This window comes from Rhinoderma darwinii, chromosome 4 (assembly GCF_050947455.1).
Source record: "Rhinoderma darwinii isolate aRhiDar2 chromosome 4, aRhiDar2.hap1, whole genome shotgun sequence".
Taxonomy (NCBI): domain Eukaryota; kingdom Metazoa; phylum Chordata; class Amphibia; order Anura; family Rhinodermatidae; genus Rhinoderma; species Rhinoderma darwinii.
The window spans coordinates 175,101,206-175,116,895 of NC_134690.1; the positions used below are offsets into that span (position 1 = coordinate 175,101,206).

The following is a 15,690-nucleotide window of genomic DNA, read 5'->3' on the forward strand; positions in this document are numbered from 1 at the left end:
CTATTGTTTTTTATTCTATTTTTTTTTACAGCAATCACTGTGCGCTATAAATGACATAATCACTTTATTCTGCAGGGCGATACGATTACGGTGATACCAGATGTTTATAGTTTTTTTTTATGTCTTATGGCGTTTGCACAATAAAATACATTTTGTAAAATATAATTTATTTTTTGTGTTACCTTATTCTAAGAGCCATAACGACTTTATTTTTCCATCAGGAAAGCCGTGCGAGGACTTATTTTTTGCGTAACGAACTGTAGTTTCGATCAGTACCATTTTTAGGTACATGCGACTTTTTGATCTCTTTTTATTCCATTTTTTGGGAGATGAAGTGACCAAACAATTGTGATTGTGGTACGGTTTATTATTTTCTTTTACGGCGTTCACCACGCGGGATAAATAAACAACATAGTTTTGTAGTTCAGGCCGTTACGGATGCGGCGATACCAATTGTGTATAGATTATTTGTTTATTTATATATTTTTATTAATAATAAAGGACTGATGAGGGAAAAAGGGGGATTTTAACTTTTATCACTTTTAAAACGTTTATTTTCTTATTTTTACACAACTTTTTTTTACTTTTTTTACTTTGTCCCACTAGGGAACTTGAGGGCAGGAGGCCCTGATCGCTATTCTAATACACTGCACTACTTGCGTAGTGCAGTGTATTAGAGCTGTCAGCTGTTCGCTAACAGCAAGCATAGTGGGTCCTGTTGGCTTCCGTCGATGGCGTAGCCAGAGTCCATTGTTAGTACTTTGGTTGCCATAGTAGCCATCGCCGGCCGCTATCGTGTAGCGGGCCGTCGATTGTGGCTTAACCCCTAAGAAGCCGCGATCGCTATTGAACGCGGCTTCTAAGGGGTTAATCGGCGGGGACCACCGCGATCGGTCCCTGCACACTGAGCTGTGATAGCTTGCTGTCGGAAACAGCAGGTATCACAGCTCAAACACGTGCCGGGGAAAGATGGCGCCGTGTTAACTCAGGTCAGTACTATACACAACCAATGCGGAGGACAACCAAAATACCCCTTTGAAGGTCATACAAAGTAAATTACTTCAAATAATATATAATATATCGGGGGAAGGGCATATAACACAGTGAATACACATGACTGCTGGTAACATTAGCAATGACTCATATAATGTATAAGAACAACAACCTAAAAGAATTGAGTCAAAGACCAAATTTTAATAAAGAATTATAATTTTTATTATTGCACAACACAAGAAATAAATATATTTACTCACAAGTATAAAAAGACAAGGATAACTACCACAGTGTGGAAAAGGAAGCCAGACACATGTAATGGGGCTACTGTAATAACATATGCATAAAAAGGATATATATAAGACCAAGGTACATAAATAGATTAATAAATAAATTAATTAATTACTAACACCTGGGTATGCTTATCAAAAAAGGGCTTGTGTAAGGTCCAAAATGATGGTATATGGTATTACTCATTAATGTAGCCTAACATTTGATAATGCATAATTCATTAGTATAAAGTGCACATGCAGTTGAGTGAGAGCAGCGTACCCATATTATAACACACTGTTGTCTGGCATCACACCCGATGCGCGTTTCGGCGAGGAACGCCTTCGTCTGCGAACGATGCGCTCAGCACGACGTAATAGTACTGAGCTGAGCGCGAAGGGGTTAAATTAATTAATGATGAAAAAGGGGTTTCCTTTCCACATCCTCCAATGAGGCCGCCATTTAAAACCTTTCAAAACCGTTCTAAAAGGTCCTCTAAGGGTCAAAAATATTTTCGGTGGGGTGACAGGCAGCATAGATTCAAACACAAGCAAGAGGGTAACCCCTCCGTTCGGAAGAAATCACCCTTTCAAAGAAATCCTAACTTATGACCCTAAGAGAGAGGAGTGTCCAGTAGGTGGAAGGCTAGGAAAATTGGTTCACCTATGGCTAAAAACGTAAACACACGCCTGGGCCAGATCCACCATCCAGAATGGCTACTCGCTGGAACTAAACACTGTTTATACAGAATCTGTTCTTTGGAACGGAGGAAGAAATCCTATTGTTCTCAGGCTTATTCAGGACTTCATAAGGAAGGGAGCATTGGAGGAAGTACCGTATCAGCAGCGGGGTCTGTGAGTGTACTTCCCTATCTTTGCCATTACAAAAAAAAGAAGACAAGTGGTGGTTGGTGATAGATTTAACATTTCTGAACCAGTTCTTTGTAAAGAAAAAGTTCAAGATTGAGTCTATACAATCAGTCATAAATATTATCCAAGAAGGAGATTTTCTAGCCACTATCGATCTGCAAGATGTATACCTTCATATCCCAGTCCTGAAGAAACACAGGAAGTTTCTTCGGGTAGCAGTTCTTGTTCATCATCAAGTCCTACATCTTCAGTTCACCTGCCTACCCTTTGGGATAACATCAGCACCCCGAGTGTTTACGAAGGTAGCTGTGGTACTGTCTGCAGTACTATGCATGAAAGGGATCTTCATATGTCCATACCTGGACGATTGGCTGGTGAGAGCCCCATCAGCAGACAGGCTCATAAAACACCTGAAGGTCACTCTAGACATGCTCAGATCGCACGGTTTCATCATAAACCTCCAGTAGTCTCATCTAACGCCATGCACCAAGTTAAAATACTTAGGCTTCATGGTAGACACACAGAAAATGTCACTGACTTTGTCCAGCGACCGGATATGTTCTATCCGTCAGGGTGTTTGGCGACAAACTTCATTGAGTCACTGCTCCATCCGTCAGGCCATGAGAGTGTTAGGCCTTCTAACATCGGCTATCGAGGCGGTACCCTGGGCAAGGGCACACATCCAAATGTTTCAATCCAACATACTAAAAAGCTGGGACAAGAGAATAGTGTCACTCGACGCCTTAATATATCAGTGCCTTCGGATGTGAAACGGGGCCTCCAGTGGTGGCTGGTACCCTACCATCTTGAGCGAGGCTGATTTCTGAAACCAGTTCATCGGATACTCCTCACTACGGATGCCTCAAGCTCAGGCTGGGGTGCACATATGGGAACATCATGGGTGCAAAAGAAATGGTCCAAACACGACAGCTGCCTTTCTTCTAACATGAAGGCGCTCAGGGCGATGAAACTAGCCCTATTACACTTTCAGGCTTTACTCCATCAGCACGATGAACAAATTCAGTCGGACAACCTCCCTGCAGTGTTTTATGTAAACAAGTAGGGGGGCACCAGAAGCAATTCCCTCAGAAAGGAATGCAGTCAGATTATGCGGTGGGCAGAACGCAATCTGAGATCAGTCTCTGCAGTCCACATTCGAGGACTGTTGAATCTGAAAATGGATTGGCTGAGCAGGAAACTGATTCACCCAGGAGAGTGGATGTAAAGGATCTGCCAGACACAGCTTCTGTGTAGACGCCCGTGGTTAATCAGTCTGCACCTGCTCCTAGGTCTGATAGAGTGACTCGATCTGCTACCACTCAGGCTGGTAAGCTCAGGAGTGAGAGAACCTATCAAAGCCTGGCAAGACGGTTCTAGCTCCCGCCCTCGGTCTATTTATACCTTCATTTCCTGCTTGTCTTTGCCTGTGATTCTCTTGTTTCCTGGCTCTGCTGTTCCTGCTATTACCATTGACCTCTGCTTCATATTGACCCTGCTTGACTGACTATTCTCCTGTTCTGCTTTTGCTACCACGTACTCTCCTGGTTTGACTCGGTTCATTCACTACTCTGTTTCTCACGGTGTTGCCGTGGGCAACTCCCCTCTTCCCTTGCTTCTGTGTTCCCTTGTCTTGCTTTGTCTGTCGTGCACATCGTGAGCGTAGGGACCGTCGCCCAGTTGTACGCCGTCGCCTAGGACGGACCGTGCAAGTAGGCAGGGACTGAGTGGCGGGTAGATTAGGGCTCAACTGTCCGTCTCCCTACCCCAACATTATATATATATATATATATATATATATATATATATATTATAATGTAGTAGAGGTTAGAGTGGTTGATGCCCGCCCTTAGGAGAGACCACTAAAGACAGATTTATACGGATTCATTGGTTTATTAGAATTAGTATAAGATGGCCAAACGAACAGTAGCCCCATACAGATTAGACGATCGGTGAGCTCAACCAACGTTGGTCAAAGGTTTATGGCCAACTTAAATCCCATGGGGTCACAAAAGCAGTTTTGAAAGATGGAACAGTGCGTGCTTGAACTGGAAATGCAATGCAATGCAGGTAAGTAGATAAAAGGTAGTAATGTGCCAGGAGTTTTGTGGCAGAAATAGACGTTTGTGTGAACTGAACCAAATTGTTTTATAAATGTCCATCCTATTTTTCAGAGTTTTTTGGCGCTGATTTTGGTTGCGGAAACCGCATCGGGATCAGCGCCAAAAAATGGCCTAAATTGCCCCCTATTGATATAGATGGAAGGCAGAGGCGTTGTTTTTTTCCCCTTGGGCGGTTTTTGGCCACTAGTGGAAAAAAAGGGGCATATCCTTTCTTGCTGTGGTTTCTGCCTCTAAAGTGAGGCAGAAAAAACCTGCGGTGCTAGTTTAAGCATTTTCGTGGCTTTTTTTGGCCGTGGTCCTTGCATTAGGTTCAACGGCCGTGTGTTGAAAAATTGAGCAAAAAAAAAAAATGTGTAGGCAGTTCAAAATCTGCCTCAAAATTCCTGAAGAAATTCTGAGGCAGATTTTTTTTCTTCCTGCAAAAACCTCCATGTGAACAAGGCTTAAAAAGGAATCTGTTACTCACCTCCTACACAGCTGCTCATTGCATGTGTGAGTACAGCTTGCCCCTGTGACCAGCAGACACATCAGTGACAGATAAGCACTGCGGTTTTATTCTGCTTATGAATTACTTCAGTATCATTTATAATGCTGGTACCTTTATATGGTTCGTATTGCAGAGCCAATGTAAATCTATTGGGCTTTTCACGTAGGTGTAAAAATATGCTGCATATTTTAAATGCATTCATGCGCTACTTTTATCTATTTTGTAAACAAGAAACTCACATTAATTAAAGTCTATGAAGATGGATGTATCCGTATTCTGCATACGGAGGCATGCGCTTGTGTATATAGGCATACATGAAATTGTAAATGTTGCAGCACGACTGGAGATATCTTTCTTTTTAGTATATACTATTTGGCAGTATTATTTAGGTATGAATGCATTTATGTACTGCAGAGAGCATGTATGCGTCTATGTAATGTATGTATTCTAGTGAGCACATATGCGTGTATGTATTTATGCATATGTAAAAGTTAATCAATGAATTACAAACATTTTATTAAAAACAAAGTTAAACAATATTCCAATACACACTTTGTATTAACTCCTTGAGGTGAATAAGAGCTTTGTTTTTAGTAATTCAATAGGAACCTTTATTGTTTACTTCCATGGTCATGTGATGGACACACAGGAGCACGGCTCTTTTAGAAGTCACAGCTATGATACACATACTGTAACTGCTATCACTCCCGAACCTGTGTGTCCATCACATGACCAGGACAGATATTTTCTCCTGGAAGTAAACAATAAGGGTATAATTCTCTGGGCCGGATATACTGGGGAAAAGTCTGCAGTGTATCCGACCAAGAAAGCACAGGGAAATCCGGACAAATATTCGCACCAAATGGTGCTTTAATATGGCGAGGATATTTTGCCGGATTTTCTGCTGCAGAGTATAGTTTTTTTCATTTTTTGGAACTTGCAGAATTTTCAACAAATTTCGCCTCTATTGGTATTCGTTGTGTAATTGGATTTCCAAATTGAACTCAATGGGTACATTCTGCAAAAAATATGCAGATTTCCCGCAACGTAAATTTTCATGCTGCAGAATTTCTAATCCTCAGTGTAGGTCAATTTATGCACATATCCTGTGCAGAAGTTTTCTGCAGCGTATGGATGAAATTTGATAAAACCTCTTCTATTTTGCTGCTACTGTAAACGCTGCAGAACTTCTGCACAGAAAATATTTTCAGAAATTCTGCAGCGTACACGTCCTGTGGCAACATAGTGGACACTTGGCCATTACACGTATATGAGATTGTTGCACATCACAATTCAAAACCATGGGCGTTAATATGGAATTGAGCCCTTTTGCGGCTATAATAGCCACCACTTTTCTGGGAAGGCTTTTCCTATGATTTTGGAGTGTGTATGTGGGAATTCGTGTCTACTCCGCCACCAAAATTATTTGTGAGGTCAGACAATGATGTGGAAGAGAGGGACTGGCTCGCAATCTCCGTTCTAGTTCATCCCGCAGGTGTTCGATGGGGTGAAGGTCAGGGCAACCCAAGTGGTTGCCACAAAACTGGAAGCATACTGCTTCATGGCAGAGTGGTTACTTCTTGATGCTTTCACTTCAAAGTAATAGCACTTACATTTGATCTGGTCATATCTCACAGATAAAAATTCACTAACTTGTGGTAAACAAAGACAGTGTTAAGTTTTAAGTCACTGAGCTCTTCAGTACATCTCATACTTTTACCAATGTTTGCCTATAAATTTTTCATGACTGTGCTTGATTTTTTTGCACCCTTTTGCAGCGGTTGTAGTTGAAACACCTGAACGCAATAATTTGGAGGGGTGTCCACATATTTTTGGCCACAGTGTACTTTGTCAGCAACATTAAACGCTAAATGATGGTAAGAAGCCAGAGGCACAGGTAATATGGAGAAACAAGAAAACACTAATTACATTGATTTACATGAAATTAATTTGAAATTTGACACTCGCGTGTTATAAAGCCCAAAGAGCCTGAAGTTTTCAGCAGTTGTCTCTTTAATCTCAGATTGGTTGCAGTAAAGATAGTGGTACAAGCAACACTGCATGTCTTAATGGGCACGCACTAAAGTAAATAGTTATTATACAAATTGAAAATGTTGAGGGGATAGTTTAGGATATATCTGCAATATTGTTGATGTTGTATTTTAACCAGTGCATACGGTCATCACCCAGCGCTCCTGACACAACAAACAATTATTGGTCATCAGTCACATGTGGGTCCTCAATCACTGATTTGGAACCAGTGCCATAAAGTATCATGTAAAAAGACATTTAAAAAAATAAATAAATTCCCTTACAAAACAATACAAAAACTATGACAAATAAAATGCAACCCAAAAAGTAATATTTTCAATAGGTGCCACAATTAGCGTAACAGTTTGGTTTTTGGATTAGTCGTGGTTACATTTTGGGGAGGCCTGAGCACACATAGGCACTCCCTACATGGATTCATTTCAAATATGCAGCACATTCAGGGAATAATTGTGGAAGTTTTTGCTCAAATGACAGTAGTTTTTTTTCATTGTACCTTATTCCAAGCCAAATTGTGCTAGTTATATAATTACAAAGAACTTAGGACTATGCAATGCATCCCACTTCAAAAGATTATTGTATTAGCCCCCTATAGTCATTATGCAATGTGCAATATGGCTGTTTCACACATGGCCAGCCTTGGATACGTTCAACCAGTGCGGTCGCACAGGGCGCCTACCACAAGAGGGGCGCCAGCGGGTGTGTGTATTGCACCTACCAGCGGGGATACACACACTAACTGCAGTCGCCTTTCCACCCGGGCGCTTCTTAACTTAGTGGCCGTCGCTACCGCTGTAGCAGCCATAGCGGCTGCTAGCGGTGACACTGGGCATGAGGGCGGTGGCGCCGCTAGCAGCCGCTGCTAGAGCGGTAGCAATGGCACTATAGCAGAGCAGGGAAGCATCTGCCTGCTCTGCTATCTACTAGCGCCACAGTAGCTCCCTGAAGGAGCGGAATCCCCATGTGGCCGGGGATTCCGCTCCTGGAGCGCTGCTTGATGTCTCTGTCCATATATGGTTGCAGATGCTATGATCGGGGATTCCACTCCAGGAGAAGCCAATGAAGTCATGGACACAGACGACAGGAGCTTCTCCTGTAGTGGAATCGACGGTCACAGGGTCAGCAACGCTGTGGACAGGGATTCCGCTTCAGGAATTCCCCTACAGTGGCGCTATCTATACTGGAAGGGGTTGGGGGGAGGGGTTCTATCTACAAGGGGGCTGTGTGGCACTACCTACAAAAAAGGACAACTGTGCAGGAGCACACAAAATACCCGGCTTTCCCAGCAATCAAATAAATGTGTGGAAATAAACTAAGATATAGTTTTATTTAATCTAGCTAAAAGGATTAATCCTTTAGCTAGACTAAATAAAAGTTAGATCTTAGTTTATTTCCACACATTTATTTGATTGCTGGGAAAGCTTGGTATTTTGTGTGCTCCTGCACAGTTGTCCTTTTTTGAATGTCTATTGCCCGCCAGCTATCAGGGTCATTTCGTAGTCCTTGCACTACAAGGGAGCTGTGGGCAGTGTGGCATTACCAACCAGGGGGCTGTGTGGCACTACCAACCAGGGGGCTGTGTGGCACTACCAACCAGGTGGCTGTGTGGCACTACCAACCAGGGGGCTGTGTGGCACGACCAACCAGGGGGCTGTGTGGCACGACCAACCAGGGGGCTGTGTGGCACGACCAACCAGGGGGCTGTGTGGCACGACCAACCAGGGGGCTGTGTGGCACGACCAACCAGGGGGCTGTGTGGCACTACCTACTAGGGGGCTGTGTGGCACTACCAACCAGGGGGCTGTTGGTTCACTACCAACCAGTGGGCTGTGGGGCACTACCAACCAGTGGGCTGTGGGGCACTACCAACCAGTGGGCTGTGGGGCACTAACAACCAGGGGGACGTGGGCTGTGTGGCACTACCAACCAGGGGGCTGTGTGGCACTACCAACCAGAGGGCTGTGGGGCACTCCCAACCAGGGGGCTTTGGGGCACTCCCAACCAGGGGGCATTGGGGCACTCCCTACCAGGGGGCATTGGGGCACTCCCTACCAGGGGGCTGTGCGGCGCACTCTACAGGGGGCTGTGCAGCGCAGTCTACAGGGGGCTGTCTGGCGCTACCTACAAGGGGGCTGTGTGGTGCTACCCACAAGGGGCTGTGTGGCGCTACCCACAAGGGGCTGTGTGGCGCTACCCACATGGGGCTGTGTGGCGCTACCCACATGGGGCTGTGTGGCGGTACCCACATGGGGCTGTGTGGCGCTACCTACAGGGGAAACCTGTGAGTGGGGGGCTGATGGTCTTCAAGTGGTTTCCACCTCTGACCTCCAATTGAAATTAATAGGAGGCAGAAAATACCTGCGGCGCTCGTTTGGAGCTTTTTTTCCAGCGTCTTTTGCATTCGCTTCAACAGCTTAAGAAGAAACACCTAAAAAAAAGGTCACACAACGCTGTCAGTTGCTGAAGGAATTTTGAGGCAGATTTTTTTTGCCTTACAAAAAACGTGTGTGAACATAACCTACGAGTGTAGTGCTTGTTCTTAGCCGTTTTCTGTCTTTGTCCAAAAAATTTTGGTAGGGGGGCCCTGAGCAAATTTTATTTTTCTAGTGCTGCCTCAAGTCTGAAAAGGTTGGGAAACTCTGTACTAGGCTACAGGATCCCGTCATGGAGCAGCTCAGTTCGTCATGGCAACGGGGCCTAGGTGAGTAAAATTTTTGTTTTTGTTTGGGGGTACGGTCTACAAGGGGGAGGTGGGAGACTGTATTGCACTGTCTACAAGGGGGAGGTGGGGGACTGTATGGCACTGTCTACAAGGGGGAGGTGGGGGACTGTATGGCACTGTCTACAAGTGGGAGGTGGGGGACTGTATGGCACTGTCTACAAGGAGGAGGTGGGGGGCTGTATGGAACGATCTACAAAAATGAGGTGGGGGATTATGGCACTGTCTACAGGGAGGCTATATGGCAAAATTTACAGGGGTCACTATACTGTGTGGGGGCCACTAAGCGGACATTATACTGTGTAGGGGTACTACAGGTGGCATAATACTGTGGGCACAATTAGAGGACAAAATACTGTGTCCTTGAAGGGGTTGTAATATATTATTAAACTGTATGGGGGCACTAAAGGGGCATTATAATTTTTTTATGGGGCATTTTTTTTTTAATGATGGGGTGGGGCGCAGAAAGATCATTTCGCACAGGGCGCCATCTATCCTAGGGCCGGCCCTGGTTTCACGTCAGCATTATAAATTAGCTGGTGTTATGTGTTCATGATGTCGGATATAACAAAATATTAATCAATTACTTTGTGTATCCTTATTATACATGTACTATAGATGGCAATACTATATATGAACTAATGGGAGTACTGTAAGACTGGGTTCACACGACCTATTTTCAGACGTAAACGAGGCTTATAATGCCTCGTTTTACCTCTGAAAATAGAGCTACAATACGTCGGCAAACATCTGCCCATTCATTTGAATGGGTTTGCCGACGTACTGTGCAGACGACCTGTCATTTACGCGTCGTCGTTTGACAGCTGTCAAACGACGACGCGTAAAATGACTGCCTCGGCAAAGAGGTGCAGGACTTCTTTGCAACGTAATTTGAGCCGTTCTTCATTGAAGTCAATGAAGAGCAGCTCAAGATTTACGAACGTCACAGACGCCTCGCATAATGAGAGGAGGAGCTTTTACGTCTGAAACGACGCAGCTGTTTTCTCCTGAAAACAGTCTGTCTTTTCAGACGTAGAAGGTAGCTAGCGTGTGCACATATCCTAACTCTGACTTATAGGGCATAGCTATGACAACGATAGTCAGAAGAATTTGCAATAGCACGCTGCAGGTTTGCTCCTCACCATCCCGCTATATTAAGTCCTTGATTTGTTCCGGTCAGACACTGCCAGTAACAGACTAGATATTTCAGTGCAACATATGTTCTGATGCAACCAACACTAAAAGTTCACAACTTGTATTTGGTCCATCTAATAAATGTCAATTTATTGAGGAAGATAAACCGCAGTTGGCTTGCTAAGCTGTTGACAAGGGGTCTAACATGTAACCACTAATCATTTCCACTGCATATTAAATGGTTTTAACTTCGCATCAAAAAGAGCAAATTTAGGTTTTAGCCGCTTGGGTAAGAACTATAAAACATGACCGCTAACTTTTAGTACTAGGAATATCAGGGATGTGAGATGTAAATAGCTCAACTGCTTCATACATTTCTTTATTCTATTGTTACAGCTGTAATATACAAAGAAAAGGTACGACTTCGCTCACACCGGCTTTGTTCTAGGTGTCATACCTTTAACGATATAAAAGATTTTTCCTTCTGTGCAACTGTTGGAGATTTTTATTCTTTGCGAAGGAGTCATCACTAGGTCTTCTGAGAACCGAAGTGATCTGGGTCACCTCTGGCCCTGCTGCTTGAGGACTTATTATCTTATTCTCTTCATGTTTTCTTTCTTTCAGGCTTCATCCAGAGAAGCACAAAGTGGATATTTTAAGAAAGGATTTGACTGAATAAAAGGCATTGCAGGATACCATTATGCCGTCTAAAGCAGAAACATTTGCATTGAAAACAGACAGCGGAACTTTACGAATAAATCAGTGAGACTAGTGTGACAGACCAAACAGAATACAATTTGTACAAAATCATATAAACAACTAGGCCACTCTGTCTGGCTCAAAAAACTAGCCATAGGAGAAATGCAAGTGCAATGGTTTCTGCCCCCACAATTAAGACTGATAAACAAAAGACACGTTTGGCTACTGCAATGAAGAATTCACAAAGAAACACTTAACTAAAGAAAAGGCACATTATAAAAGAGGTTGTCTCACCAGGACAACCCTTCCCATATACCCCAATAGGGAAGACCTCATCGAGAGGGCTCCCCCGCTCAGGATCCCTCTCTATGGACTATGGAGTGGAGAGCCGCTAACAAAGAGTGGCTCTCGCTTTGACAGACCTGGCCAATTTATCTGCACATTTGCCTCTCCACATTCCAATAGTCATAATTTTATTATTATTATTTTATGTCCTTGTATAAGGCTTTGTTTTCTGTCAGATGAGATGCAATTGTCTTTTAGTATACCTCACCACTGCTTGTATAAAAAGGTTTACCTTGGCAACAAGTGTGACAAACTATTTGTTGATGAGGCTATCAAACATAGCCGTCTGCCCAATAACTCGGACAAACCGGTTGCACCCTCGTGATTACTAAGAATTTACGGTTAATTAAGTCAGAGTATAATAGAACATGGAAGCCTTTCTTGAAAGTAATAATATTACATTTCATAAGTACTAGTTTACTGGAGATGGGTCATTAGTTGCCATATTGGAGTTGGAAAGGAATTTATTCCCTAACCTAAAGATTGGCTTATGCCTCATTGGCAGTTTTGCCTTCCTCTGGATCAACATTGCAGGAAAATACACAGTGGAGTCGCATTATTATGACCACCAGCTAATATCCAGAGTAACTGCCGTGTGCAGCACGGACAGCAGCTAGGCGGGCTGGGAGTGACTCAATAAGGTGCTGGTGGGTTGTCTCCGGTATCTGGAGCCATCTGGAGTGCATCCCACATTTGCTGGATGGTGCGAGGGGGAGGATCCATAGAGAAAACAAGACAATCGAGATGGTCCCATAAATGCTTAATTTGGTTCAAGTCTGGCGAATTAGGGGGCCAGGGAAGTACTTGGAAGTCTTGGTCGCGCTCTTCCAACAACTGTCGGACATTTCTAGCCGTGGGACATGTTGCATGGTCTTGCTGGAAGATTCCATCTGCCCCAGGGCAGAGACAAACAGCATGTATGGGTTGACATGATCTGCAACGATGGTGTGCCTTGAGAATACCATGAAAAGATTCCCCAGACCATAACGCTGCCGCTACCAGCTTGTGTTCTTCCTGCAATAGCTGGAGAGTGTTAGTGGTCTGATTTTTCTCACCTGACACGCCAACGTCCATCCATCCATTTGATGAAGCAGAAAAGGTGACTCATTGGAGAACGCAACCCTTTGGCAATCAGTGGTCCAATTCTGATACTGCCGTGCAAATTGAAGCAGTGACCATAAGTCAGCTTCAGAGCCCCATATGCAGTAGAGTTCGCGGAGCTGTTTTAAACACGTCTGGTAGCCCGCTGGAGATTTTCACGGTGAGTTGCTCCACTGAAGCATGTTGTTTGGCCCTCATGCACCTTCGTAGCAGACGTTCACCTCTCACACAAAAGGCACGTGGTGCTCTGCAGCTTCCACGTCGGTTAATCCCAATGGTGCCATTTGTCCACGAACGATAAACTTTCACCACAGCAGCACGTGAATAGTTCAAAAATTGCGCTGTTTAAGAAATACTGCCACCCTTGGCCCGAAAGTCAATAATCATCCCTTTTTGCAACTGATAAATCGCCCCTTTTACCCGTGGCAACGAGTGACATGTTTTCAGACAGCCTATCACACACCTTATATACCCACCAAGCCAGCCCAGGACACATCACTTCCTTCATGGGTTACGCGCTGCCGACGTCGATAGTAGGAGGTGGTAATAATAATGTGACTCGACTGTGCAAGATAAACTGCATTGCAGCTAGAGCAGCTTCTGCTACTTAGACGTAAGATCTAGCCCTTATATTCTTTTCACAGCAATCGTTAAAGTCAAGACTTATTACATACATTCTTGGCAGGGAAAGGAGTATACCTTTAAAGACAGAAGTCAGGATGCTAGAAAGTCCCTCAAAACACCTTATTCTTTCAGTTAGGAAAAGTTAAAGTAATAATTGTATGAATGATCACACAAAGTACTTTAATAGGAATTACGCAGTCAGTTTTGTATTCATTGGTAAGATATTCATAATCCAGTAGTCAAATAGAGAACATAGCGCCTTTAAGTGATCTGTAAAACACAAAAAAACTAAGAATAATAAGCGGACAGGATAAATAATGAACAATCCATTATGTGCTGACTAAAAAATGTGCACTCACTCAAAAGAACATGACAGAAAGGAAGACCGCATAAGGCTATCACCTGTTTTCTTTTTAGGTTTCTATATGAAGTATAAGAATGCAGAAAAAATTTGCCAGTAGCCAATGGGCCCCAAAAGCTCCAGAAGATGATAACCCCATTTGACACCAAGAACTTGCCACTAGGATCTATTTCTGATGGGGTGATTCACAAATAACCTATTTGACCTTATTGATAATATGTTCTCTGCGTACAATGATAGATTTTTATCTTAATTGCAGTGAAAACTATGTTTTTGAGTAACTGTTACTATTAGATTTAAATTTTCAAATGTCCATGTCCAGCCAAACACCCCACTACGGACCTATCTGTCCGAATGCTGGGCTAGAAGGAAATTAACCAACAGTCCAGCATATTAAGGTCTTGACACTGGGAATATAAATCAAGGAAGTGTCTAGTCAGGGATTGTGTGTCAGACATGTTTGTTTTTTTTGGTGGCTAAGGAGGGGTGGGGGGCCACGATCTACACACAAGTCAAGAAAAATAAAATACTGTGCATCGTTTCTGGTCATATTCCCCAGAGTTTGCTCTATATGCCCATACAGTACTGTGAAAAAGTAAATTTACCAATTACCGAGAAATAAAAATTAAAATCAATATTTGGTGTGACCACCCTTTGCCCTTAAAACAGCATCAATTGTTCTAGGTACACTTGCCCACAGCTTTTGAAGAAACTCGGCAGGGAGGTTCTTACAAACATCTTGGAGAACGAACCACAGATCTTCCGCGGATGTAGGCTTCTATAAATCCTTCTGTTCACCACCAACATGTATTCCAAGCATATAATGAACAATCAAGACATATTTATATCTTAGAAAAACCCAAAAATGTCTAAACCCAAAAAAAAAAAAAATACACAAAAGTATTTCTGAAATAGAAAAATACAAATCTTTATTGTCCCATTTAGGGAAATACCCCCCTCTCAATTATATACAATAGCTAAAAACATACAATTAAGAAAATACACAATTAAAAAGGCCTCGGAAAGAAAAGTCCAACATGACCCTATCAAGTTATTGGTCAAGTAAATGAAAAATAATAAATAATGTGAGATGTTCCAGCAGAGACCAGGAATCTAGAATCTGGTCTCTCTGGGTATACCATAAGATTTATTGCACAACAATGGTAACATAATAATAATAAATATCTAAATCATTTACCCAGGGGCGTAACTAGGAAAGACTGGGCCCCATAGCAAACTTTTGACTGGGCCCCCCCCCATCCCTGGGTGTCACACAACCCACCCCCTTGTAGATAGTGCCTTTTTTACAGCCCCCACCTTTAGATAACGCCATACAGCCCCCTCTGTAGAGAACGCCATACAGAGTCCCCCCCTGTAGGTAACGCCATACAGAGTCCCCCCTGTAGATAACGCCATACAGAGTCCCCCCCCTGTAGGTAACACCATACAGAGTCTCCCCCCTGTAGGTAACGCCATACAGAGTCTCCCCCCTGTAGGTAACGCCATACAGAGTCTCCCCCCTGTAGGTAACGCCATACAGAGTCTCCCCCCTGTAGGTAACGGCATGCAGAGTCCCCCCCCCTGTAGGTAACGGCATGCAGCGTCCCCGTGCCCCCCCTGTAGGTAACGGCATGCAGAGTCACTATGGCTGCTACAGAGCGACGCCACTAAACACTACAGCAGAGCAGGGAGGCATCTCCCCGCTCTGCCATTAAACAAAAGACATGTATCCCCTATCCACAGGATAGGGGATACATGTGTGATCGCTGGCAGCGATAAGGAGAATGGGGGACCGAAAGTCCACTGAAGTTCTCCATGACTAACCTCTGACTTCCGGCGTCTGCGCAACTCAATAAAAATGAAAGGAGCGCTGGTCACGCATGCGCACAAGTGCGATCGGCGCTCCATTCATTTCTACG

At 43.7% G+C, this 15,690-nt stretch overlaps 1 protein-coding gene across 2 annotated transcripts in view; it reads right to left on the reverse strand.

Annotated features, from left to right (window-relative positions):
• Window positions 1–11,177: 11,177 nt before the first annotated feature.
• ERICH1 (glutamate rich 1) overlaps window positions 11,178–15,690 on the reverse strand; it is a 48,724-nt gene continuing 44,211 nt past the window's right edge. For both annotated transcript variants that reach the window (XM_075861919.1, XM_075861918.1), the window contains exon 6: window positions 11,178–13,680. In XM_075861919.1, the coding sequence (XP_075718034.1) occupies window positions 13,601–13,680 (80 nt within the window). In that variant the 3' untranslated portion in view covers window positions 11,178–13,600. The remainder of the gene's footprint in view (window positions 13,681–15,690) is intronic.